This window comes from Choloepus didactylus, chromosome 20 (genome assembly GCF_015220235.1).
Source record: "Choloepus didactylus isolate mChoDid1 chromosome 20, mChoDid1.pri, whole genome shotgun sequence".
NCBI classification, from domain to species: domain Eukaryota; kingdom Metazoa; phylum Chordata; class Mammalia; order Pilosa; family Megalonychidae; genus Choloepus; species Choloepus didactylus.
In genome coordinates this window covers 22,838,742-22,865,191 of record NC_051326.1, presented here as the reverse complement: position 1 = coordinate 22,865,191, position 26,450 = coordinate 22,838,742, and the positions used below count along the sequence as shown (strand labels likewise).

The following is a 26,450-nucleotide window of genomic DNA, read 5'->3' as shown; positions in this document are numbered from 1 at the left end:
TAGACAAAGCAACCAGGGCCATTAAGGAAAAGTGCCCAGGGCAGAGAGATCAGCCTTGCTTCGGGATTTGCATATGCGCCTCAAGGCCTGATCTCCGCCCTTCCCCTTTCTGTGTTCACCAGAACTCCAAAAATCCTCTGCTTTTATTTTGGAGTTTTTCGTGTTGTTTTTTTTCTATGCCTGTCTCCTCTCTGCTGGGCTGGCTGCTCTCAGAGTCTCTGGTGTCTGGCCTCAGTCTATCTATGGTTGGAGTTTGAATCAGTAGAATGAGTTTCCGGTAAGAGCAGCCACTGCAATTCTCCCTTCTCCTTCCTGGAGCTGACAGCCCCTCCTCCCCCGGGACTGAGCCTGGCAGGGAGGGGCGCGGGTCCCCTGGCCGCAAAAACTTACAGATTTCGCTGATCTCAGCAGTTCCACGTTTTCATGAGTGTTGTATGAAGTATGCCCAAAGACAGATTGCTCTGTGGTGTCCAGTCCACGCAGTTCCTGGCTTTTTACCTACTTTCCTGGAGGAGTAACTAAAACATACAGCTCACCAGTCTCAATTTCTGTTGTTTTAAGTCATCCGGTTTGTGGTACTTTGTTACAGCAGCACTAGCAAGGCACAGATTAGCATAAAATATTTTAAAATATGTATCTGACAAAGGACTTGTATTTAGAATATACAAAGAACTCTAAACTCACTAATAAGACAAACAACCTGTTAAAAAACAGGTAAAAGATCTGAACAGATACTTAATCAAAGAAAATACACAGATGGTAAATAAACACATAAAAAGATGCTCATCATTAATCATTCAAGAAATGCAAATTAAAACCACAATGAATTAAAACCACCACACAGCCACTAGAATGGCTAAAGTTAAAAAGATTGACCTTATGAAGTGCTGGTGAAGATTCAGAGCAATGAGAATTCTGATAAACAGCTGGTGGGAATATAAATGGTACACCCACTTTGGAAACAGTTTGGCAGTTTCTTAAATATCAAATATACACCTACCATATGACTCAGCCATTCTAGTCCTAGGAATTTATGCAAGGGAAATGAAAGCATATGCCCATACAAGGACATGTACACAAATGTTCATAGCAGCTTTATTTGCAATAGCCCCAAACTGGCAATAACCCAGATGTTCACCAACAGATGAATGGATAAATAAATCATGGTATATCCATACAATGGAATACTACGAGCAACGAAAAGGAATGAACTATTAATACAGGCAACAACATGGAAGAATCACAAAATAATTATGCTGAGTGAAAGAAGCCAGACCTCCACCCCTCCAAAAGAAAACATACTGTTTGAGTCCATTTATATAAAATTCTAGAAAATGCAAATTAATCATAATGACAGAAAGTAAATCAGTGGTTGCCTGGGGATGGGGGCTGGGAGGGTAGCAGGACAGAAGAGATTACAAAGGGGATAAGGAAACTTTTTGAAGTGATGGATATGTTTAATATCTTGATTGAGATAATGGTTTCAGGTATATATAATGTCAAAATTTATCAAACTATACACTTTAAAAAATATATTGTATTTGAATTTAATCTCATTTAAGCTGTTAAAAAAAAAAAAAAAGAGATGGGAGGCATGAACCTACACAAAGGAATGAGAGAGAAGAGCAACAAAATTTGGAAAGCTGGAAGGCAAGTAAAAAAGTAGAAAATGACTTAAAGACAGACAGAAAAATATAAAATCTCTACTAAAAGTATAAAAAGATAGTTTTTCACTTCTCAGCTCAGCCAAAATGCAAAAGATGCTATTCCAGTAAGACTCACCCCTCAGCATCTATACTCTACAGGCTTTCCACCTTCCTTCCTGGTCCCTCTGCTGATTGGCCCTCTAGCCAAACATCAAATGTCAAAGTTCTTCAAGGGATAGACTAAACATTTTTTCTTCTTATATTATACCCTCCTCTGAGTGCTTCAATCAACACTCATGTCTTCAACTGGGAAACACCCAAATAGATATCTCCAATTCAGACTCCTTTTCAGAACTCACAATCTGTACAGTCAATTGCCAACCTGGCATTTCCTCTTGATGTCTCGAATTCATTGTCCCCCACACTGAACTTGTGGTACATCCAGCATCTCTCCATCTCAGGTACTGTTCCAGTAGTCCAATGTCAGTGATTTGTATCCTTTCCCATGTATTTGCTTAAGTCAGAGACTAAAAAGTCAACTTGACACCTCCCTTTCTGTCAGTACCCCATAATCTGCTGACTTTGTGTGTCACTTTGATTTCACCCACTTGTCTTCAACTCCTTTGTATCTCTTAGTCCGAAGCACCATCATCTTCCTTCTGAACAACTGTAATTTCTTTCCAACCAATCATTCCTCATCCACTCTGGCCTCTTCCAATTCATTTTACATATTGCAGCCAGAATATTTTCAAATGTAAATCTGATTATGGTTAACCATGTCTTTCTCTTTAATTACTTCTCGCAGGCCTTAGAATAAAAACAAAACTCCCACACATATGTGGTCTAACTCCATCTACCTTTCCATTCTCATTTTGTACCATGCTTCCCCTCTGCTTTAACAACTCAAACCTTCTTTCTTTCTTTAGTACTAAACACCATACTCCACCATCCCACAGGGTCTCTGCATATGCTCTTCCCTCTGCTTAGAAATCTTGCTACCAATCATGCTTTCATATTTAACTTATCTTTACTACGCACTCAGGTAAAATGTTCCTAACTTTGTTAACTAAACTTTCATAAGACTGTGTACTTACTCTCCATAGTACTTATTATAGAAACAACCTTGTTTTGGTTATTATTTAATTAAAATCTGTTTTTCTCTAATTTTTAGGCTCCCTGAAAGCAGCTTACCTTGCTGGCTGTGGCTCACCCTTGGATCACCGGCTGGACAAAAAATAGCCACTCAATAAATATTTATCAAACTGACAAAAGAAGGATCAAATGTTGATGAAGTTAAGTATATTACACAACTGATTAAAATAAAGGAGATAATATGCAACAATACGGATGAATCTCACAGACATGATGCTGAGTGAAAGAAGCCAGACATAAGAATGCATCCAGTATGATTCCATGTATAAGAAGTTCAAGAACAGGCAAAACTAGCTGATGGCGACACAAGCCAGAATAGTGGCACCATTGGGGTAAGGGGTATTAATTAGGAAGGAGCAAGAGAGGAACCATCTGGATGCCAGAAATGTTCTGTATCTTAATCTGATAGCAGTTACTTGGATATGTGTGTGTGTGTGTGTGTGTGTGTATACACACAAACATGTATAAATGAAAAAAGAAAGCTTTTCTGAAAAAGGTAGAAATGACGTATTGATGAGAAATAGGCGAACAAAATTTTGTAAGTTAAAATAACCACTCTGCAGAATGATATCTATGTTGTGATCGTACATAGTTAAAATATACACATACATTCTTTTGTTTGCAAATGACAGAAAACCTGCTCAAGTTAGCTTATGCAAAAATTCATTTATTGAATTGAGAACATCTTCTTGACCAAAAGGGGAATACGAAATGAAACGAAATAAAGTTTCTGTGGCTGAGAGATTCCAAATGGAGTTGAGAGGTCACTCTGGTGGGCAATCTTATGCACTATATAGATAACCCTTTTTAGGTTTTAATGCATTGGAATAGCTAGAAGTAAATACCTAAAACTAACAAACTGCAGCCCAACAGCCTTGACTCTTGAAGCTACATTGCTTACAAGAGGTAACAGTGCTGATTGTGAAAGCCTTATGGATCACACTCCCTTTATCCAGTGTATGGATGCATGAGTAGAAGAATGGGGACAAAAAACTAAATGAAAAATGGGGTGTGTGGGGGGGTGTTTTGGTTGTTCTTCTTTACTTTTATTTTTTATTCTTATTTTCACTTTTTTCTGGTACAAGGAAACCATTCAAAAAATAGATTGGGGGGATGAATGCACAACTATATGATGGTACTGTGAACATCTGATTGTACATTGGATAAAAAACAAAATAAAGAAATTCATTTATTGACAAAGCCTGTCATAGTCAGTGCTGGCTAAAATTTGAGAAGCTTAAGGGAGTGGGGTTTTGTCCCAAAGTAAAATGGCTAGTTTTCACAGAATGAGAGGCAGGAATATATAAGACAAGACCTGAATGGAGATGGAAAGTTGTAGAGGGTTTACAAAAGTGAATTTTGTTTTGTTGTAGCCAATGCTGACCAACAATTTGATAGGGCTTGTTTATAATTTTTTAAAAGAGCTTTTGTGTCAAACTGTGAATTCATACAAAACTGGAGTTCATTTTTCTTCCTGTTAAAATAATGCAATTGTTGGTCTGCTCTTAAGGAAAGGCTACAAAAAACTTTTTCTGAGTAGTCTGTCTAGAAAAAAAGATTCTGTATCATATAGAATAATATCCTCATTGATGTTTATATTAACATCATCCTTTATTTCAGAAGACAAGTCTTCTCACTTTTAAAGGCAAGCTGTTGCAAAGGATTTGTTCTTTCTCATTTTGAACGTGAGGTGCTAAAAATAGTTTAATATATTACATGGAAGTGCTTGGGTGGTGTTATAATAATTAAAAGGGATTTTCTAGGCTTCTGTTGATTGGATTTGTATGGGTGATATGTTATTCATATATTTAGAGACTGTATGAAGTTACTAGGGGCTTGACAATGTTCTTGCTGTCCATGTTATGTCCTGATGCTGATCTGTACAATGTTAGACAGCAGTGTGATGTTGTTGGTCAGGGTTTTAGTTATCTTTACAAGAATGTTGCACGTCATGGAGACAACCAGATTTCCTTGCTGGTTACACTGTTTTCCTCTGACACTTCTCGTGAAATGCAAGTGGTCAGCTACAGCTTCATCTTCAAAAAAAAGCAAGGCAAGTCTACCTGTTAATCAACATAACCCTGGTTCAAGTTTAAAGGCGAGACAGGACAAAACTTCTGCTGTGGTCTATGGCTGAGGATCTCTATATAAACTAATTGTCAAATGTTGTTATTTCTGGAAATAATTTCATTTAGAAAAAGCTTATGGGAATTAGGGCCTAGACGGTAGGCTTTTGCAGCAGTCACAATTGTTCCTAGGCTTTAGTTATTTCTAAATTTTGAGGCGCTTTGCTCCTTCGGTGTGTGACCTGGTAATTCCTTGGAAGCTTAGATGTCTGTGTGACATCTTAGACTCAGAGCTGGAGTTCTCCAGCTCTGAAGATACTGAAGGAGCAGCATTACTCCATACAGCAACTCTTAAAGAAGCTGAGAAAGCGATCAGACTTCAATCAGGGCAGTGAATGGGGCTGATCAGGTTAGGACTAAGGTGAATCAGAATACAGAATAAATAAAAGATGATAATTTCTGTATTTTAGGACTTTAATTTCTGTGTAAGACCAAAGGAAGAGAGATTTATTTTGTCCAAAATTTAAATTTTCTGTGGCACATTATCTGATTTAACTTGTCTGGTCAGTTTATTTGAACAACCTAATACAGCTAAATTTGACACGGAACCTAGAAGAAAGAATAAGATCTTGGCATTCTGTACAGGTTGATGTAATACGCTGATGTATTTCAGAGTGTTTGGGGAATAAAATGAGAAGGTATTTGCAATGTCCCTTGAGGGACTGGGGAAAGAAAGCACAGAACTATTAAACTTCTCCAGAATTCCTGCTATCCTCTCAAGCAATAGGAGCTCCCAATTTAATAAGCCAAGCCCTCAATCTTGAGGCTTGCGCTTATGAAACTTATTTCTGTAATGGTGAAGCTAAGCCTATGCTAAACCTACCTTATCTATTACATGGGACATGACTCCCAGGGGTGAGCCCGGGCCTGGCACCGTGGGATCGGCGATGCTTTCTCCACCAAAAGGGGGAATGTTGGAAGCAAAGTAGTTATTTTAGGTCAACTGTTTTTCTTATTCCTTTGCTTTGTTTAGTTTAAAATGTTGTTTTTATGGTTTGTGTTTTTTAATTTTTTGATAAATAAAGTTTAAAAGGAGGGGAGGGGGGTAAAACAAAATAAAAGTTTCCAAGATTTCAAATCGAGTCAGGAGGTCATTCTAGAGGTTACTGGTTTCAGCCAGATATTGCAAACTGACGCCGTACGCAATGCCTCAAGCAAGAGTGTTCCTGAAAACCCTAAAGGAATACTCTGGGCTCTATCTAAAAATCCATAAAAAGTTTTATTTATTAAGTTTATTTTTCAGAGACTTAAAGCCTCCGGATTGCTCCTATGCCAGCTAAACCCTGAAATCCAGAGGTACCAGTCTCTTCAAGAATGATAACCAGTTTCATTTCTCTACCCCATAATGTCAATGTCACTTTTCAGCATGAAGAAGTTAGAACGGTCGTCACCCAGATATCCCTCAAAATTGAGGAAATGGACAAAAGAGGGAGAGTTGTAACTGAGAGCTAAGAATTAATGAATGATTACGATTACTGAATCATTATATACTTTTTTTTAAAGTTTCTAGAATAGCCAGAAGTTAATACCTGAAATTACTGAAACTCAATGAAATAGTCCCCACCCTTGTTTATACTTACTATTGGGATGGCTATTATAGCCTCCTCTTAGTCTTTGTTCATACTTGCTATTGTAATGGTAACAACTCCATCTCTCCTTGTTTGAATCCATAAAAAAACCCTAAACTCCCTAGACTTGAGGAAACAGATTTTTAGGCCCATAGGCCATCTGATCTCCTGCTTCATGCTTAGCAATAAACACTCTCTTTGAAAAAAAATTCATTTATTGACACATACCTGGAAAGCTCACTTAGCTATGCCCATGTGCCCAGAATAATTTTTATTAAGAACTTCAGTGAAACTCTCTAGACAATTAGAAAGCTAAAAATTACTAGGGTGCCACTCAAAGGTGACCATGAAGACTATAAGATCACTCTTCTCAGAATGCTAGAACCAGGTTTCAAATGAGGCTTCACAAGTTCCAGCAAAAAGCCGGTATTCCTGTAGATCTAAAGAGATTTGCCACGAAAGTAAAATTAGAGAAGACAGAAAAACAAGCCACGGTTTTCAAGCGTGAGTCTCCAATTCTACAGGCACAAAGACAGATGCTTGAAAATGCAGACATTTGCACTGCTTTTAATATGGGCAATTCTATGTAACTTACTACAAGATGAGTAGCAGTGCTGGGCAACAGTATTTAATGATGATATTGATTGTCAACAGAACTACAGGAAAGTCTAGCTAGTCATATGTAAATCTTAACATCAATCTCAACATGCTCGGGGCTTCAAAAGAGAATAGTAACTCCCAAATTATCCAAACCCAATGACTTCGTAAATTCACAGGCAATCCTTGATTTAAATATTCCTCAGTCAAAAGTTAAAGATAGCCATACAATATCCACTTTACAACTATTATGTGTTTTCAAAATACTTAGAAGGAATGAGTCAGGTATAATTTATACATTTTGTAGTAGATTGAATTATGGACCACAGAAAAAAATGTTATTAAACTCAATCCATTCTGTGGATATGAACTCACTGTAAATAAGATCTTTTGAAAATGTTATTTTCAGTTAAGGTATGGCCAACTAAATCAGAATGGGTCTTAACCCTATTACTACAGGCCCAGAAGGCCACAGGGAAGCAAGGATCTGAAAGTCAAGGGAACCACGAAGAGAAAGAAGATGCCACCATGTGAACTGCAAAGTGATGGAAAAGCCAAGAACCCAGGGACTGTCTGCAACCAGCCCCAGAATGCCAGTTTTCAGAGAGAAAGCATCGCCTTGCTGATGCCTCAATTTTGGACTTCTCCTAGCTTCAAAACTGTGAAAGAATAAATTCCCATTGTTTAAACCAACCCATTTCATGGTATTTGTGATCACAGGTAGGAAATAGATATTCCAAATAGATATTTCATAATTTTAGTCATTCAACAAACATGAACACCCATGATGCAGACTGAACCATAAGAAATTGCTGGTACTTGACCATTTCCGTCCTACAAAGAATGGCAGTTTCAAGTGGTTCAACCAAAAACCAGGCACTGTGCTAATGTTAAGACATGGCAGTGAACAAAACAAATTTTCTATCTTTATATGGCTCTACATTTGTGCGTGTGTGTGTGTGAGTGTATGTTTGTGTGAGTGGGTGGGGAACAGATGATAAATAAACAAGCAAATATATGATATATGAGATGGTGTTATTGCTTTGAAGAACACACAAGGGTAAGTGCACAGAGAGTCAGGGAAATGGTTACTGTTATTTTAAATAGTGTTAAGAAAAGGCATCACTGGTAAGATGACATGTGAGGAAAATCCTAAATATATAAGAGGGAGTCTCTCAGATCCCTCTACATGGCAAAATCTGGTCAATAGCATGAAAATGTCTGTTAAGCTCATGCCAAAAACACAAGGACAAATAATTCTGCAAAAGTCATGGAGTATTAGAACAATTATAGCCCTAACTGAACTTGTAACTAGTCAATCCATAACTAACAAGTTCATCTCACCAAAATTATCACTAGTCACAGTTATATTCTACACGCAACACAAGTTATATGTTAGCACTATAATTTTTAATCCATGTTTTCAATCTAATAGCCATGTTTAAGAACATACAAAGATTAGCAATTTATTCTTACATCTTTTGAAGAACCTGGGCCATCACAACCCCATTCGTTAAATCTTCCACAGTCTGGCATGATGCATCTACATTAAATGTCCGGATCTGAAAGAAAAAAAAAAGGAGGAGGGGGAGAGTTTATGGTTAACTATATAGGAGAGTTCTTAGGCTTCTTTTTGTGATTATCTCACCTAAGGAGCTGGAAGAGATTTCAAAAAGTAAAACAGTTGGAAAATTTCCCATACAGGTAATTTCCTACAGATTATTGTAATTTTCCCCATTCATTAAAAGAAAGATTGTGGTGGACACTGGGTGACTTCCCAATATTCATTTACTCACAGATGATCAATTCAGGATAATCACAGTAACTTCATCCCCCCATTTGTGACTGATTCAGGGATGGACAGGCCAAGACAATTTGGACCAATGAGATGCTTGGAGATGCTTTCTTGAACTTCTGGAAAAGAAAAGTTACTCTACTCTTGATGAGAATAAGTAAGTTACTGCTTCAATTGCCACTAGCAGTCATCTTGTGACTATTAAGGGAATCATCTTAGGATGAGGTAAATGTGTAGATGGCCAAGAGAAGAGAAAGAATGAACAAGATTCTTAATGTCAAAACTGATCCACTGAATTAAAAAAAAACCCTTAAAGCCTCCTATTATGTCAGATAAATTTTTTAATGTTTAAATCAATCCAGGCTGAGGTTTCTGGCACTCAGAGCCCAAATAATCTGATATTGTATAGATGAAGGAGTCACGGTGACTAGGGTTAAGTTAGATATTCAGTTCATTGTTATTTCAAATGTACCCTGAATTAGAACTAACTTTGTACCTATCAGCATGATGTGGCCAGAAAAATGTTATGATAATTCTAACAGAAATTATCTCTGTAAGAAAATCTGGCTGAACCAACAATAATTAGACCCAGTAGTAGAATTAGGACTTAGAAGGCAATAAATCACCAAGAATAGACAGACACAGGCCATGCCCCAAAGAGTTTAGTTTAGCAAAATGAAACAGTATTACCAGAAGTTTAAAGAGCAAGTACAAAGATTAAAAGTAAGAGTGGGATGTAATCTAAGAATGAAAAGAAGATTGGTGTGGATTGGTGGAGGTGGGGATTGGAGGAAGACATGGAACAGGTAGAGGAGTAAAATGGTGAAAGATAGGATTAAAGAAGCAAGCATTATCATGCAAAACCTCACAAGCCATGCAGGACTTTATCCTGAAGAGCAAAGAATTTTTAGCAGGAAACTGAGGTCATGAGATTTGTATTTATAAAAGATCATACTAGCTACAATATGAAGAAAGGAATGGAAGAAAAAAGGTAGACATACTGACACAGATGAGATTATATGGTAGGCTAAACTAGGTAGCGTCAATGGAAATATTAGGAATAATACGCAGGTGACTATCTGTCCTCACACACATCTTGATTTATTGAGTTATACTCCTAGAAGTAAAATTGATGGGTCAAAGCATATGGACATTTTAAGACTTTTGATAAATACTGCCAAACTGTCCTTAATAAATGCTGCCACAATTTATTCTCTTAATAACAGTAGACAAGTATCCACTTCTCCACACCATATCTATCAAATTTTAAAAAAGTCTTGTATTTTATGCATAATTTTTCTGTAAACCACAGCCTCCCTAATAAAGGGGGAAAAAACAAGGAAAAAAATCTTAAAGAACTATTAACAAATATATTTTCTATATAGGAGAATCTTATGGGCAGTGATCTGGTTATGGTGGTGGAAGCTAAGGGAATTAACTTAAAGGTTCACATGGCAAGTAGTTACTACTTAAGTGTCTATTTGGGGTAGGTAATGAAAAGAGTGCCCTTCTAAGCAACCCTAAGCACTAACTTAACACATAGTATTAGCTCAATAAATGATTGGTAAATGAATACAAGCAACTGACATATCCACCCCCCAGCCCCCCACCCCACCCCCCACAGAGGATGATTCTGAGTTTTATTCCATACTATCTACAGCTGCCTCCTTGCAGGCCATGTGGTAATAATAATGTAGTTTAAAAAAAAATAAGCACCAGCTTTCATTTCATAGTTGGCAAGTTAATGGTTCATTTTTAAAAAATCAACTTCCTTTCTTGTAGGTTTATTTAGAAGGAAAAAGAGAGGCAACAGTGAGAGCCATATCTCATTTATCTCTCTACCACTAACCTTAGCACAATGCCCAATACAGAACAGGCCCTCAGTCTATGTTGTCTTAAATGGAGCTAACTAATTCTATTCCCAGCTTTGATCCTAATTTGCTGCATAACTTTGGACAGGTCAGTTCATTTCTCTTAAAATTGGTTTTTGCATCTAGAAATTGGGGGGAAAATACCTTATTGAGGGGTGTGTTGCTCAAAGAATGAGAAAACAAACACACATGAAGTATTCTGAAAAGCCTAAACAAAGTACTAGATCCCAAACCTGGTTGTACACCAGAATCATCTGGGAAGTTTTTATTTTGAAAATACACATTTTTTTTTGGCTCTATCTAATACTGAATCATAATCTGTATATAGTGGTTGGGGAAAAAGTCTGGAAATCTATTTTTAACAAACTCATCAAATCATTCTTATACAGCTGGGCACTGGTTTGGCATTCGAAACCCTCTGATCTAACGCACTTACACTCAAATGTAAGGGATGAAAGGATAGAAAGCTGCCTCTGATCAATGAGAAGAAACAATGCAATAAAGCAGGTTATTCAATAAAGCAGGTAATTTAGTTGTAAGACTATCTGTTTTTCTCTTGGGACTTAGAAGTTTTTCATCTTGATTTCTAAACAATTATTATTTTCTCTGTATTGGCCCTTGAGGTAAATAGTTGCTCACTGAGGGCTAGATGTCCCTTCTACTTTGGCATGAAAGCAGAACTCAAAGAAAATCTCTCCCTATAGGGTTTCCTTTTGGAGTAATGAAAATGATCTGAAATTAGATATGGAATTAGATATGGTAGTGATGGTTGCAAAGCCTTGTGAATATACTAAAAACCACTGAATATTATACTTTAAAAGGATGAATTTTATGGCATGTGAATTACATCTTGATTTAAAAAAAAAAGTCTATCACCTACTAGTTCTCATAAACTCTGGGGTAGTTCAATATAGTAGTACAGTAAAATTTAAAAACAATTGCACCTAATTGCATTAAGGCATGAAATTCTACATGAAGGGTCAGAACCTCTCTTTTAATTCCAAGCATCTCTATAAACACCATCCAACCTCCTCCTCACCCTCCTCCTGGAATAAGTATCGCTAAAGTAATGATTCTCAACAGGAACAATGTTATTCCCTGGGACACATTTTTGGTTGTTACAACCAGGTAGGTGCTATTATCTTCTAGTGGCCAGGGATACTACTAAATGCCCTACAATGCACAGGGTAATGCCCACAAGGAATTATCCAGTCCAAAAAAATGTCAGTAGTGCCAAGGATGAATAACTCTGGCCTATGGCGGTTCCCAAAGTGTGGTCCCAGGTCACTAGCAACAGCATCAGCTGGGATGACTGCTAGAAACAAAAAACCTCAGACTCCAGCCCAGACCCACTGGGGATAGGGCCCAGCGATCTGTGGTTCAACACATCCTCCAGGTGATGCTGATGAATGTTAAAGTATGAGAACTAATTCTGTAGTTAGAAATCTTCGTGTTAAATATGAATACAATCAAAACACATAGGTGAAGTTACCTATCGAATGTCATCTATAGTTTGTATGAAACAAAACTAGGATTTAAACCAAGGTAGTAAAATGTCAGAACCTGAACTCTTAACTACTATACTATAGTGACTCCCAATTAAAAAAAATAATAATTAAAGCTTTGAAAATATTTGATTTAATGTTTACACATCAGTGATTTCTTTACTCCTCCATTAGAGGACAAAAATTGTTGTCTTCCCTAATTCTATAGCCTAGTCCACATTTTATAGGATGCTAAAAATAGGAGTATGACCATTACAAAGGTTTGTTAATGTTGCTGGCTTCCCAGAATAATTGTACTCAGCCTATGTAATGATTCTTTCTCCATTTAATCTCTGGTCATGAACTGGGAGCATTCCAGATTTTTTCTTGTTTTTTAGTTCTTAAAACCCAGGAGAGTGAAATCTTCTCATTGATACTCATACACAGTTCAAGAAATTAGGCTTGACAGGTATAATAGGCAGGGCAGATTTGTCTAACAAGTATATTTTGACTCAGAGGGTGGGGAGAGGAGGTAGAATGGAAATTTCAAGCATATCCTGTTGAACTTGCTTGATGCACAAACTTTGATTTGAAATTTAAGCTTAAGAATTTTTCTGTTGGTAGGATAATACTTGGTCTTTTCTTAAGTATTCCTCTTTCAATAGAAATTTGGAACATTTGTTTTTTGGGATCTCTAATACAATGGCAATTTATCTAGCATTTGGGGCAATGAGTTATTCCACAGATTTTAATTCTGCGTAGGTGACCAATGGTAACCCCTTTAAGGACCTGAACTTTATTATTTTAACCATTTGTAATGGAAGAATTTCTAAAAATGTATTATGTACATCTCTCTTCTCTCAAACTAAATGCGATATAATGAAAAATACCCTTTAATTTGACATGCAGGATCATTATGATCTTTAATAACTGAAGTTGGAGGCTCTTATATATAAAAAGGCTGTTAGCCCAAAGACTGAATCACCCTGACTACACTTTTAGTTCCTGGGTCTTCTCTGTTACTGACAGCTGTCTGGATTTTGGCAAGTATTGCATTCCCCTTCCAACTTGCTGTGTGCAAAGAAACCACACAATCAAGTTGGCTAGAAGTTTAAGTAAACAGAGTAAATTATTCTAAATGGGATTCTTTTTGTTGAAGTGTATTCTATAGATATTTTTCTTGCATTTGGTTTTGGAATTGTGTTCAGGATTAATCTGGCCTCCAGATATGTGGGATGTTACTAGACTAAATGTACATTTTTCCACTTCCTCAAACATTTTTCATGTAAATATTATTCTGCTTTTTATAAAAGAGAACAAACCTAGCATTTAAACTCAAACTTATTTTGAAACCTTTTGATGTTTTTAAATAACATTTCCAATGTGTCCACATTTTAGAATTGTACATCTTTGCGTGAACCCTGCCCTCCAGTTTTGTCACTGATAATCTTTAATCTTATCTTTCCCAGAAATTTTCCTGGATTAGACTTCCAAAGTCCTTCAAAAAGCCTATTCTACAATACCATATTCCTTGACCTCTCTGCAGCTGATAACATGGATTATCTTGGTTTTCTTGACATTTTTGTCAGATTCTAAATTATTCCAGATTCTCTCATATTCTGTAGTTCTCTATTAGTATTCCTTCAAACTTCTCCAATGATTTTTCCTCTAAATTTTTAGCATTTCTCAAACTGTACTATCAACTTTTTGCAGATACTCTTCAAATACACCTCTTTGTTTCCATGGCTTTTTTCCTAAATTTTAAACAATGTATCCCTACTTCTAATTCAGTTAGCTTCCTCATCTTTGCCTTTTTGTCTCTTTTTCTAGCACTGAGGGAGGCACTACTTGTACAGACTCAAAACACAAAATCTTAAGATCCTCAGCCTTCTGTTTCAACCTCTGCCAAATCTAGTCCTTCCACATTATCAAAGAATGTGGTAATTCTTTATCTTTCCCCTGCCTAGTCAAACCTTGGCCACATTAAGCAACTTATCAGTTTTTCCCTCCTCCAAAATACAGCAGTTAAACTCATCTTCTTTGCCTGAAGTTGGAACATTACATCCCATTAGAGTTGTAAACTGTATGATAACTATATATTATTGCAAACGATCTGAAACCCAAGAATGTTCTAATATAAAGATTAGTGAATATACCAAGTCCTACCACTGTATATAGGTCTATGTTTTAGAGACATAATTTGATTTGTGAAATTGTCAAATTATGAAAACCTCAGACACTATTTTCATGGTGACTTGTGTTTGCTTCACAAACCTTTCCACAAACCTTTCTACAGGAGACTGATATAATAATCCAAGGATCTGAATTTGTAACCCAAACCACTGGCTGAACAGAATTTATTCGAAATTCTGCGTTTTACCTTTAAAAATGGTACAAATGTTGTAGTCGTCTCCATAAATGCATTCATGTTTGTTTTATTATAAAAATATTTTAAATCATTAGCAATGAGTAAAACAATGCTCCCGAAAGAAACACTAGTTTATCCTGTAATTCGGCATACCCCTTCACACTCTTCCTTCACCAGAAAGCTGCACCACAGTTTGAGAACTATGTAAGTAGGGCTTTAATGACCGGCCCTTGAAAAGGCTGCTACACGCAATGTTTTCGGCATTAGAATGGAATGCATATTTGCTTTTCAAATGTGAGAATTTTAATAACCGTTTAATAAAGTTAGACTCCAACAACGCTGCTCCAAAATGTCCTTGAGTTTCATTACTGATTCTCTAATGCCTTACAGATTTATTTAAATATTTACCTCTAGTATCTTTAGTAAGCACTTCCATACCAGTTACTTTCTACTCTCCAAAATGCATTTTGCCTTTTAATACTCTGCTTTTCTGGGTGCCTTTTGGCCAAAAACCTAAACAATTTTTGGACCGATTCGGAATGTCTCTCGGACGCCTTAAAAGTACTTCTATTTTCTTTTTCAGTAGGCAGGGTTCATCCCTGAAAGGGCTACGCTCCATCCTCCGTGAACCAAACAACAAAGGCGAGGAGCGTCGTATCCCGGGGTCCCGAGTGCCTACCGGCTGCGCGGGGGCGCAAGAACCAACGCTTTGCCGTCCCCACAAGCGCGAGAGGGAAGCACCAGCGCCTCATCAGCTGCAGCCAACAACAACCCTAATTACAGGGTCGCCTGCACCCCATCATTAGCCTCCACTGAGTCGGTTACTACTCCGACAGCAGCCAATACCTCAAGCCCGGCAAATTTCTCTCGGACCCTGTGCCAAGCCTCCCCACACCGCCGGTGGTTCCCCACCTGACCCCCGCGGGGCCGCGGGTGTAGACGCGGCCCGCACTCGCGTCCCTCGGCTCCGCCCGCCCCAGGCCCCGGATGTGACGGCACCGCCGCCTTCAGCGATCGCCACCCGGGACGAGCGTGGGGGCATCCCGGAAAAGCGACCTGGGGAGGGGGTCTACCCACCCGACCCGCCAGGCATCGCATACCCAAGTGAGAAGGCTTTCGCACAGCTCCACCCGCTCCACCGACTCCACGTTGAACATCTTCCCCTCCTGGGGCTTGGCAGTGCCTCCCCACTTAGCCAGAAACCGCTGCTGCTCGCGTCTGGGGCTGAGGCGGGGGGGTCCGGGCAGCTGACCTGGCCTCTGGCCCACCTTCTCCTCCGGCCCGGGCTGCCGACTGTCGCCCCGGTGGTTGCAGCGGCTCCCGCACCGTCACCCCCTCTGCCCCTCCTTCTTTCACTCGGGACCGCGCGCCCAACGCGCGCGCCCCCGGCCACGCCCGCTGGCCTGTGTCCCCGCCCCCAGCCTCCTACACCCCTCCTCCCGAGAACGGCGACCTGCTCGAGCGGCGGCGGCCGACCCACTGCGCACAGTCGCACTCGGGCCTGACCCGCCTCCCCGCTGCCGCAGCCGCCGCCGCGCGCGTCCCCGACCCTGGCCCCGCTGCGTGTCGTCTTGCGCACGCGCTCAGCTTTGGTGGCGGCGGCGGCGAGGATTTTCCTCCCCCGTCCGCTCGCACCCTCACGGAAGCTCGGCAGTGCGCGTGCGCCAGTGCCTGCGTCCCAAATTAAAAAAAAAAAGCAACTGCAAGTGGTTTCCCGGGAGGGGTGGCGGGGACAGTCCCCGGAAATTATTCTCAGTCAACGGGAATTGGCGAGGTAGTTCCTCTGCGGTGGAGAGGTACGCGCGCCCCCTCCCCCTCCCCGGCCCGCGGCCTCCCGGCGCCCAGCGCGCGGCGTGCCACGCCCACCCGGATCCGGGCCCGGGAGAGTCGTGGAAGACTGGGGACACTCCGGGGGCGAGCAGTTCTGTCTGGGGGTCGCCTCAGGGCTGCGGAGTCGCTTCGGGGAGGGAGGAGTCGCTGCATCGAGCCCCAGGTCTCCGCCTTCCTTTAGGAACCTGGCAAAGCCCCAGAGTCGCCCAGTTCCCGTCCGGATTGGCCCGGGGACCGTGGAAAGGCCGACGTGGCGGGCTTCTTGGTGGTTCTAGGTGGGCTTGGCCGGCGGTGAGCAGAGCCCGCCGTTCCTTCCTTGGGTCGCCTGGAGCCTCGACTCCCTGAAAGCTTTAAAGTAGGGAGAGGGTGTGCGTCAGGTCACTAAACCGTAAGGGTCCCTGAGTATTCCTAGGGCCTCTTTCTCCTAGTGCCTTGTTCAGAGTTAGCCGTCACCCTTAATGGAGAGGTAGATTGTCCTCGAGTACTCACTTTTTCAGAAGAGTGAATCCCTGCAGGGTTAGTGATAAATTATTATGCTACATAACATGCAGACAAGTGCATACAATATACATATTTAAAGAATAATTCATGATAAAACACCCAGATAAAAACAGAAAGAACATTGCCCATTGCGGGTACCCCAGGAGTTCCCACACTCATACCCGGCTTACTTTGTAAGCAAAATTCCTTCCCTAGCCTAATTCTTGTAATTATCACTTTCTTACTTTTCTTTACAGCTTTACCACCTATGCATACGTGCTTAAACAATATAGTTTTACTTTGCCTGTTTTTGAACTTGTATGAATGAAATCATGTTATGCTATTTTCTGGCTTTCAACTAATTAAATTTTTGTATCTAGAAGTAACTTTTATTGCTGTCTAGTATTTCTCTGTGATTATAATAATGTATCCATTCTATTGTTTGACATTTTGTTGTTTCAGTTTGGGGCTACTTAGAACAATACTATGAACAGTCTTGTACCTGGACCCCTAGTGTGTATGTCTAGTAGGAGTTTCTTTAGGATACTTCCCTTGGAGTACTAGTAATGGAAATATTGATTCATAGGGTATGCGTAACTTTACCAGATAATTCCACACATTTATTTGGGGTTCAGCAAAGATAACTTCCCAGAAGCCATCTTTACTTTGGTTTGCAGATCCTCCAGTCTCCCTTATTCCATTAAGAGGAGTCTTTCTTTGAGCATCCAAAACTGGCAAGACAACATTGAGTTTTTACCAGTACTGTTGACAGTGGTGTACCAGTTAACATTTCATACATGATGATATATCAGTTTGTGAATGTAAAAACTTATCTCAAGTCTTCTCAGTGATCTTTCCTACAAAAAGGGCAGAGAAACCTTTAGAAATTATAAATATGTATTTCGTCTTGTTTTGTTTTGTCTGTTGCTGCCTCTGGATCTTTGTCAAACCTGAGTTCCTACATTCCAAACTAAGTTGTTTCTGTAGATTCTCTATCTCTTCCTAAGAGTGTAAAATCAGTTAGTATGTTTTATTGACTTAAGCCTGACTCAAGTGCAACAGGTCTTTGGATGGGGAGATGAGCAAGATGCTAGCCTTCCCTGGAAGTACTTTGTGGAGTAGCCAGCATCTTTACTCCAGCTGCTCAGATTTTCGAGACTTACGTAATTGGCCTCAAACTTTTTTCTGGAATATTTATACACAACACATTTGTGCATGATATTGCTGTGTTCTCCGGGTTTCCTTTTGTAGCTCCAACAACCTTCAGTGAAGGAAATTATAGTAAAAGCTTCTTGCTTGTGAGTTATTTTCTGCAGAAGCTATGTGGCCTTCAAGATTAATACATGAGCTTGGGTAAAAGGACATTGAGTTTCTCCTTTAAAAGTTCTGGAATTTCCTGTATTTCCTTTATTTTTCTCTACCTTTTTTTTTTTTCTCCCGAAAGCTTTGGAAAGGACCCAGGAAAAGTGTGTGTACTTATCTCCTTATTGTAGTTAGTTGAAGGCTAGTTCTCCTCTATGGCTGTTTATCAGATTCAAGTAAACATGTGACAGTGTTCCGAAGTTCATCCTGTTTTCCCAGGGAATACACACTTAGAGCTTTGATTAAAGAGTGTTTGAGATGCTGAATAGTACAGCTATGGGGAAGGTGTGGCTAAATTTTATCATGGTTCTGATTCCTTGACAGTTGTTAATAGTGATAAAAACATTATACCTTCCCTTTCCTGAGAGCCTACCAGATATGTCAAGCAATATGCTAAATGTTCTGCTTCTTATTTCATTGTAAATCCCTCAAGGCAAAGCATTTTTGACCAAAAATGTGGCAGTTTGATATGATTCAACTTAATTTTCCATATTTTACATATGAGTAAGTGGAGACCCAGACTCTAAGTCTTAATGCTTCTTTGCTACTTCAGCTACTCCCCAGTAAGCAATAATGAAGCCAAAGCTAGAAGCTGGTTCTACTTCAGTATTCTATCATTTATACCACACAGTTTCCAAGATCTTTTGTACATTTTGTTTTTGTTTTTGTAAATTTCAAACAGTTAAAAACAGACTGAGTATAATAATATATTTTTGTGTTTGACAGGATCTAATGAAATAGACTAGATTTAACAACAAGAATTTGACTATCTTGTTTCTGGTTTTCAAGTAAACAGCATTTCATGTCCCCTGCAACATGTTAGACCTTGTTCATTGCTCAAGTGAGTAAGTCCCGGTTCCAGATTGAAAGGAGCCCATGATGAGAGACTTGAGAACCTGCTATTGAGGAGGCCCTGTTGTAAATATGGGTGCCTTCTCTCTGCCCTTCACTGTGTCTTTAATAGGCACCATCAAGAAACAGAGTGTCTAGGGGCGATAGGTAAGAGTGGGACTTGAGACAGGTTTTAAATCTTTGAGCAGAGAAATTGAATTTATGTCTCAAGGAAGGAAGTAAGCTCTGGCTTTTATTTTTAGAGTAATACATACTTGAAAAGAATTCACACACTGTAGAACTGTATCCTGGGGAAAGTGAACATCTGGCTCTCCAGTTATACTCCCCACTAGTAACCAGTGTAACCTTTGGTATTTATCTTTCCTGCCATTTTTCTATTCCGAAAACTCTGAACCAGAGGAATGTGGTGGTGGAAGGAACTTAAAAAATCAACTCCAGTTTTTACATTTTGCAGAAAAGGAGAGGTTCTCAGAACATCAAGTTGGGTCACAGTTGTGATGGCAGAATTGGAACTAGAACCCCAGGCTGTTAATATTGAAGCAGCAACTGCTTGGGCTTGGGTTCAGACTGCTATGGGACAAAATCTGCAGTGCTCCTTTGTTTAGAAAAGTTCTGATTGTGAAAAACAAAAATTGGAGAATTGAAGTCCAGATTAATTTGGAATTCATTTTCAAGAATGAAGTATATCCATATCCTCAAATAGGAAATTTTGTTTCTATTGTTTACCCCCTTTAATAGTAAATCAGATAAGCCTCTTTCTAAACTGAGGTATTTTTCCTTATAATATCTCATTGTTGAGCCATTAACTCCTACAGTTCATTTTGTACTCCGATTATTAGAAAAACTACTGGCAGAAAGTGTACCATAAAAGCTCCCAATAAGTGAGTAGATCAGACTCCTTCAGTAGATCTCCATGTAAGAGCCCTAGGTTTAGTGGGGATTTCCAGATGCTAGGAAAATGCAGCTGACCTCTGTTCCTCTCAGAAACTCATCAGCAGTCACCTCCCTTCCTTCTACCCTGTTACTAGGGCAGCACCTCCTTTAGTGATGCCAAAATTTGTGGAAAGAAAATAACTATTTTTTCAACAACATTGGCAACGTCTTTAAAATGATGCAAATAACATTATATAGCCATGTAACACTTAAAGTAGCTTGGATCTCTGATACATGATAAGATATATGAAGCTGTATCTTAAGGTTGTAATTTTGTACAGGTCAAATATATATACATATATACATAAATGTGCATATGTATGTATAATTTGTACAGTAGAATTCAGTCACGTTACCACTGATTATACCTGGAAGGACATAGAAATAAATGTAGCCCTTTTTTAAAGTATAAAGTAGTAAACTGCCAATATGTATAGCATAGGAGAAAATGTGTATATCTAATGATAACTATAATTCATCTATTGGTGCATTTAACTTGCAAAGCACTTTTACCTCTGATAATTTGGTTTAATGCTCACAGCTCTAAGTAATTAGATTTTGTTAAATAGAAGCTGAGGACTCTTGACACAGGGATGACACTTTGGTTATTATTGAGCAGATGCAGGTAGTTCTCCCTGCCCTTAGGACTTCTGACACAGCCATAGCATCTCTAAATTAAAAAGAGGAAACCTGATAAAATAAAAATCTAAATTGACTATATGTGCCACACCTACATTATTTGAAGCTCTTTCTCACTTTCAGTTGGCAGTTCATTTGACTGTTCTTTTGAATTACAGTACTGAAATTAGAGTTCTGTCTCTTAGTTTCCTGTTATGCACCTTTATAATGGGTATTTGAAACCTGTCATTAGAAAGTTCCTGACGGATCAGGCTATTACTATGTGTAAAGCTAGTGAAAGCCACCTTTGATCTGTTGGCTAGGTTAGGTTTCTTGCATGAGAGGTAATTTTCTTACAAGCAGCCTGTTCAGATTCTTATCAAAGGGGTCAGACTTCCAAACTCAGAGTTTCCTCTTAACAAGAAATTCATCTGATTAATGATGATATTGGGTAAATTCTTTTCAGTACAAAAAAAATTACAAAAATGCAGAACTTTATTTTAATTATTAAGTCATATATTTAATTGAACATTTATTTCCTTTATTTCCCTTTAGCTATCTTATAAGACTTTGAACTTTATTGTTTTGCCATCTGAAAAAAATGTGAATTACCTATGACATTTGGACTCTGATGTGGTTGGGCTATCTCCCCTCATACCTGTAGAATTGGTTATTATTATTTTTCTCTAGTTTAGAGTATGAGAAGGAGAGTTTCATATCCTCCCCTTTTCTCATCGTAAGGAAATGCAGCCTCAGAGTGATTCCATATTCCAGGCAGTTCAAAGAATTCAGAACCATAAGCTCAGCTTAGTTTCTGGTGAGGCTAATGGCTTTTCAAGCACCAGCATTTTCATTTACTCAATGTAGTCTTAGTATAAATATAAATGTCCTATAGCCTAAATGTCTTTTACCAGTCAAATTACTTTATAAGTAAGGTAAGTCACTCTTTGACTTTAAACAATATTTATTAGCTCCCACTGTGTACATGGCACTGTGCTAGGTAATATAGATATATTTACGGAAGATGACAATACATTCCTTCCCCCAAAGAGCTTTAATGGAGTAGGAAAATGAGGAAGATTAATAAATGACAGCCATACATGGTAAATTCCATAAGAGATACAAATTAGGTGCTATGAGGGAGAAGAGGAATCTGATCTAGTTGGAGAATTTAATTGGTATTCAGGAGTCAGAAAAGAGTAATTGGGCAGGAGCAATATCTTTTTTCTTAAATAAAAGGAGTTAAACTTGAAGAGAAGAGGGTTTTTTTTTTTTTTAAATAAATTTCTTAAAAAAAAAACAAACAACTAAATGGATGATAAATTATAGTGCTTGTTTTCTTTAAAATAGAATTCTGTATTCCCCCAAATGTTGATGGCAAATTTAAAAGAACTCATTAATGGGGGATACCCACTAGAGTTGTATTTAATGCAACCTACCTTAAGTGGGTGCTACAAAAAATTAAGTATATTAGAAGACAGTTATATATATATTTTTACTTTACTTCATTTTCACTGTGTCATTGTAACTTTTGTCTTTTCTTCATCTTTTAGTCCTGGAATGGCCAGATATCAAGGTGAAGTTCAAAGTTTGAAACTGGATGATGATTCAGTTATAGAAGGAGTAAGTGACCAGGTGCTTGTGGCAGTTGTGGTCAGTTTCGCTTTGATTGCTACCCTGGTATATGCACTTTTCAGGTGAGACTAAAGGACAGAAAAATTGAAATAATATATATTCTCGAGGGTCACTGAATTTTGACTGCTTTTAGTAATGTTTAATATGACAAGCAAGAAATAGATTTCTGTGATTATATAGATTTACTAAGGGATTTTTTTTTCCAGTGGGCTCTGAATGCTACCATATATTTTTCCTGTCATCAACTGTCTTATAAATTTAAATTTAACATACATATTTTGAATGAAATTTTAATATTTTGTATGGGAATATTGCAGTTTTAGAAAAAATGTAATTTTCATAATTGAGTCTATCAACTTGTAGACAAGGTAGATAATAAAGATAAATTATTTTCAGCTTTTAAATGGAGAAACAGCAGCCTAAAAAGGATCTGAATAATCTATATAACAAAACACAGAGACTAGGTAATGAAGTATATAAATAAAATTTTAGATGTATCATTGAAAACAAAAATGGAAAAAATTACAAAAGAGAATACAGTTAATTCTAAAAATTACAAATCAGTGAGTTTCCTAGAAAAATTGTAGAGAAGATTATTAAACAGAATGTGAACACTTAGAAAAAAGTGGTGATTATTCCTCTACCTCTGCATTATTAGTAATTTAGATTAGAGCAATGTTATTTTGACTTTGGTAGAATATTTTGTGGAGTATCTGGTAATACACTTTTGACCCTAATAGGGAAAAATGACTAGATGATAGCATAGTTAGGTAAATTCATAATCCATTGCCTAACAAGTTCCTGAAGATTTTTCCCTATGTTTTCTCCTAAGAGTTTTATAGTATTAGTTCTTATATTAGGTTCTTGATCCATTTTGAGTTAATTTTTGTATATGGTTTGAGGTAGGGGGGTTTACTTTCATTGGTTTTCATGTGTAATATCAAGTTTTTCCAGTACCATTTGTTGAAGAGACTGTTTCCCCAGGGAGTGGACTTGGCACCCTTGTCAAAAATAAACGGCCATAGATGTGTGGGTTTATTTCTGAACTTTCAGTTCTAATCCATTGTTTTATTGGTTTGTCCTAATACCGGTACCATACTGTTTTAGATTTTTGTAGCTTTGAAGTAAGATTTGAAATCTGGAAGTGTGAGTGTGCCAGTTTGAACTTAATATGTCCCCCAAAACTCCATGTTCTTTGATGCAGTCTTATATGGGCAGAAGTATTAGTGTTGATTAGATTGGAATTCTTTGATTGAGTGTTTCCTTGGAGGTGTGACTAATCAACTGTGAGTGAAATGTTTGATTGGATAATTTCCATGGAGGTGTTACCCCGCCCATTCAGGGTGGGTGTTAACTGGATCACTGGAGTCATATAAAGGAGTTCACAGACAGAAGGACCTAAGAGCAACTGAGAGTGACATTTTGAAGAGCAGCTGCAGCTAAGAGAGGACAAAACACCCCAAGAGCAACCTTTTGGAGAACGCCATTTTGAAACACAGCCTGGGAGCAAACAGACACTAGCCACGTGCCTTCCCAGCTAACAGAGGTTTTCTGGATGCCAATGGCCATCCGTCAGTGAAGGTACCCTGTTGTTGATGCCTTACCTTGGACACATTATGGCCTTAAGACTGTAACTTTGTAACCAAATAAACCCCCTTTATAAAAGCCAATCCATTTCTGGTGTTTTGCAAAACGGCAGCATAGCAAACCAGAACAGTGAGTCCCTGAACTTTTTCTTCTTTTTCAAGATAGTTTTCACTATCCAAGATCCCTTGCTATTCCATATGAATTTGTTAATTGGCTTTTCCAGTTCTGCAAAAAAAGACTGCTGGAATTTTGATCAGGATTGCATTGAATTTGTAAATCACTTTAGGTAGTACTGACATCTAAATAATATTAAGTCTTCCAATCTATAAACATGGGATTTCTTTCCATTTATTTAGGTCTTCTTTCAGCAATGTTTTGTAGTTTTTAGTACACAGATCCTTTACATCCTTGGTTAAATTTATTCCTAGATATTTTGTTCTTTTAGATGCTATCGTAAATGGAATTGTTTCTTGATTTCCTTTTCCTGTTGTTCATTGTTAGTGTATAAATGCATGTTCCGGTTTGCTAAAGCTGCCAAAATGCAACTTACCAGAAATGGATTGGCTTTTATAAAGGAGATTTATTAGGTTACAAATTTATAATTCTCAGGCCATAAAAGTGTCCAAACAAAGGCATCAACAAGAGGATTCCTTCAGTGAGGAAAGGCTGATGGCGTCTAGAACATTTTGTTGGCTGGGAAGGCACGTGGCTGGCGTCTGCTGATCTTTTGCTCACAGGTTGTGTTGCTTTCAGCTTCTGATTCTAGAGGCCTTCTCTTCAATATCTGTGGGATTTCACTTAGCTTCTCCAGGGTAAACTCTGGGCTTCATGTCTTAGCTTAGTAACTCCAAACGTCTGGTTTCAACAGCGAAACTGTCTCCAAAATGTCTCGGCGTTTTCTCTCTAAGCATCTCTGAACTTTCTTTAAAATGTCTCTGCCTTTTATCCTCTCGTAGAGGGCACCAGTAAACTAGGTAAGACCCACCTTGAATGGGTGGGTCACATCACCACGGAAATAATCTAATCAAAATGTCCCACCATCAGTTGGGTGGGTTACATTTCCATGGAAACAACCTAATCAAAAGTTCCCTCCACAGTAGGTCTGCCCCCACAAGACTGGATTAAAAGAATATGGCTTTTCTGGGGGACATAATAGATCCAAACCAGCACAACGAATAATTGATTTTTGCGCATTGATCTTGTACCCCCCAACTTTGCTGAATTCATTTTCTTTATCTCTGGTAGTTTTCTTTTGGCTTCCTTGGGATTTTCTAAATATAAGATCATGTCATCTATGAACAGAGATAGTTTTATTTCTTCCTTTCCAATTTGGATGTCTTTTATTTCCTTTTCTTGCCTAATTGCTCTGACTAGAATTTCCACTACAATGTTGAATAGCCCTGGTGAAAGGAGGCATCCTTGTCTTGTTCCTGGTGTTGGGAGCAAGCTTCCAGCCTTTTACTGTTAAATATGATGTTAGTTTTGGGTTTTTCATATGTGCCCTTTATTATGTTGAGGAAATTCCCTTGTATTCCTAGTTTCTGAGTGTTTTTATCAAGAAAGAATATTAGATTTTGTCAAATGCCTTTTCTGCATCAATTGAGATGACCATGTGGTTTTTCCCCTTCATTCTTTTAATATTGTGTATTATACTGATTAATATTCTTGTGTTGAACTACTGTTGCATTTTCTGGGATAAATCCCACTTGGTCATGTTGTATAATCCTTTCACTGCACTGTTGGATTTGGTTAGCTAATATTTTGTTTAGGACTTTTGCATGTATATTCCTTAGAGATATTAGTCTGTAATTTTCTTTTCTTGTGATGTCTTCATTATCTGACTTTGATATTAGAGAAATGCTAGTTCATAGAATGAGTTAGGAAGTGTTCCCTCCTCTTCAATTTTTTTAGAAGAAGTTGAGGAGGACTGTTGTTAATTCAACTTTTAATGTTTGGTAAAGTTCAGCAGTGAAGCCATCTGGTCCTGGGCTTTTCTTTGTTGGAAAGTTTTTTTTTTTTTTTTTTTTTTTTAAAATCTTCATTTTATTGAGATATATTCATATACCACGCAGTCATGCAAAACAAATCGTACTTTCGATTGTTCACAGTACCATTACATAGTTGTACGTTCATCACCAAAATCAATCCCTGACACCTTCATTAGCACACACACAAAAATAACAAGAATAATAATTAGAGTGAAAAAGAGCAATTGAAGTAAAAAAGAACACTGGGTACCTTTGTCTGTTTGTTTGTTTCCTTCCCCTATTTTTCTACTCATCCATCCATAAACTAGACAATCTGGAGTGTGGTCCTTATGGCTTTCCCAATCCCATTGTCACCCTCATAAGCTACATTTTTATACAACTGTCTTCGAGATTCATGGGTTCTGGGTTGTAGTTTGATAGTTACAGGTATTCACCACCAGCTACCCCAATTCTTTAGAACCTAAAAAGGGTTGTCTAAAGTGTGCGTAAGAGTGCCCACCAGAGTGACCTCTCGGCTCCTTTTGGAATCTCTCTGCTACTGAAGCTTATTTCATTTCC

At 38.3% G+C, this 26,450-nt stretch overlaps 2 protein-coding genes across 4 annotated transcripts in view; one reads left to right on the top strand and one right to left on the bottom strand.

The window, feature by feature from the left end:
* Positions 1-15,986, bottom strand: part of HOOK3 (hook microtubule tethering protein 3) — a 134,333-nt gene extending 118,347 nt beyond the window's left edge. The window contains exons 1-2 of the mRNA XM_037812507.1: positions 15,708-15,986; positions 8,566-8,651 (exon numbers count right to left, since the gene is read on the bottom strand). Coding sequence (XP_037668435.1) covers positions 8,566-8,651; positions 15,708-15,764 — 143 coding nt within the window. The 5' untranslated portion in view covers positions 15,765-15,986. The remainder of the gene's footprint in view (positions 1-8,565; positions 8,652-15,707) is intronic.
* A 295-nt stretch (positions 15,987-16,281) lies between these two features.
* The window catches only part of RNF170 (ring finger protein 170), a 38,469-nt gene continuing 28,300 nt past the window's right edge, over positions 16,282-26,450 (top strand). Inside the window, exons 1-2 of one of the 3 annotated variants that reach the window (XM_037812851.1) lie at positions 16,282-16,403; positions 22,236-22,379. In XM_037812851.1, the coding sequence (XP_037668779.1) occupies positions 22,243-22,379 (137 nt within the window). In that variant the 5' untranslated portion in view covers positions 16,282-16,403; positions 22,236-22,242. Of the gene's footprint in view, positions 16,404-16,480; positions 16,713-22,235; positions 22,380-26,450 lie in introns of those variants that run through there. The other 2 variants (XM_037812853.1, XM_037812852.1) reach the window with 2 other exon arrangements.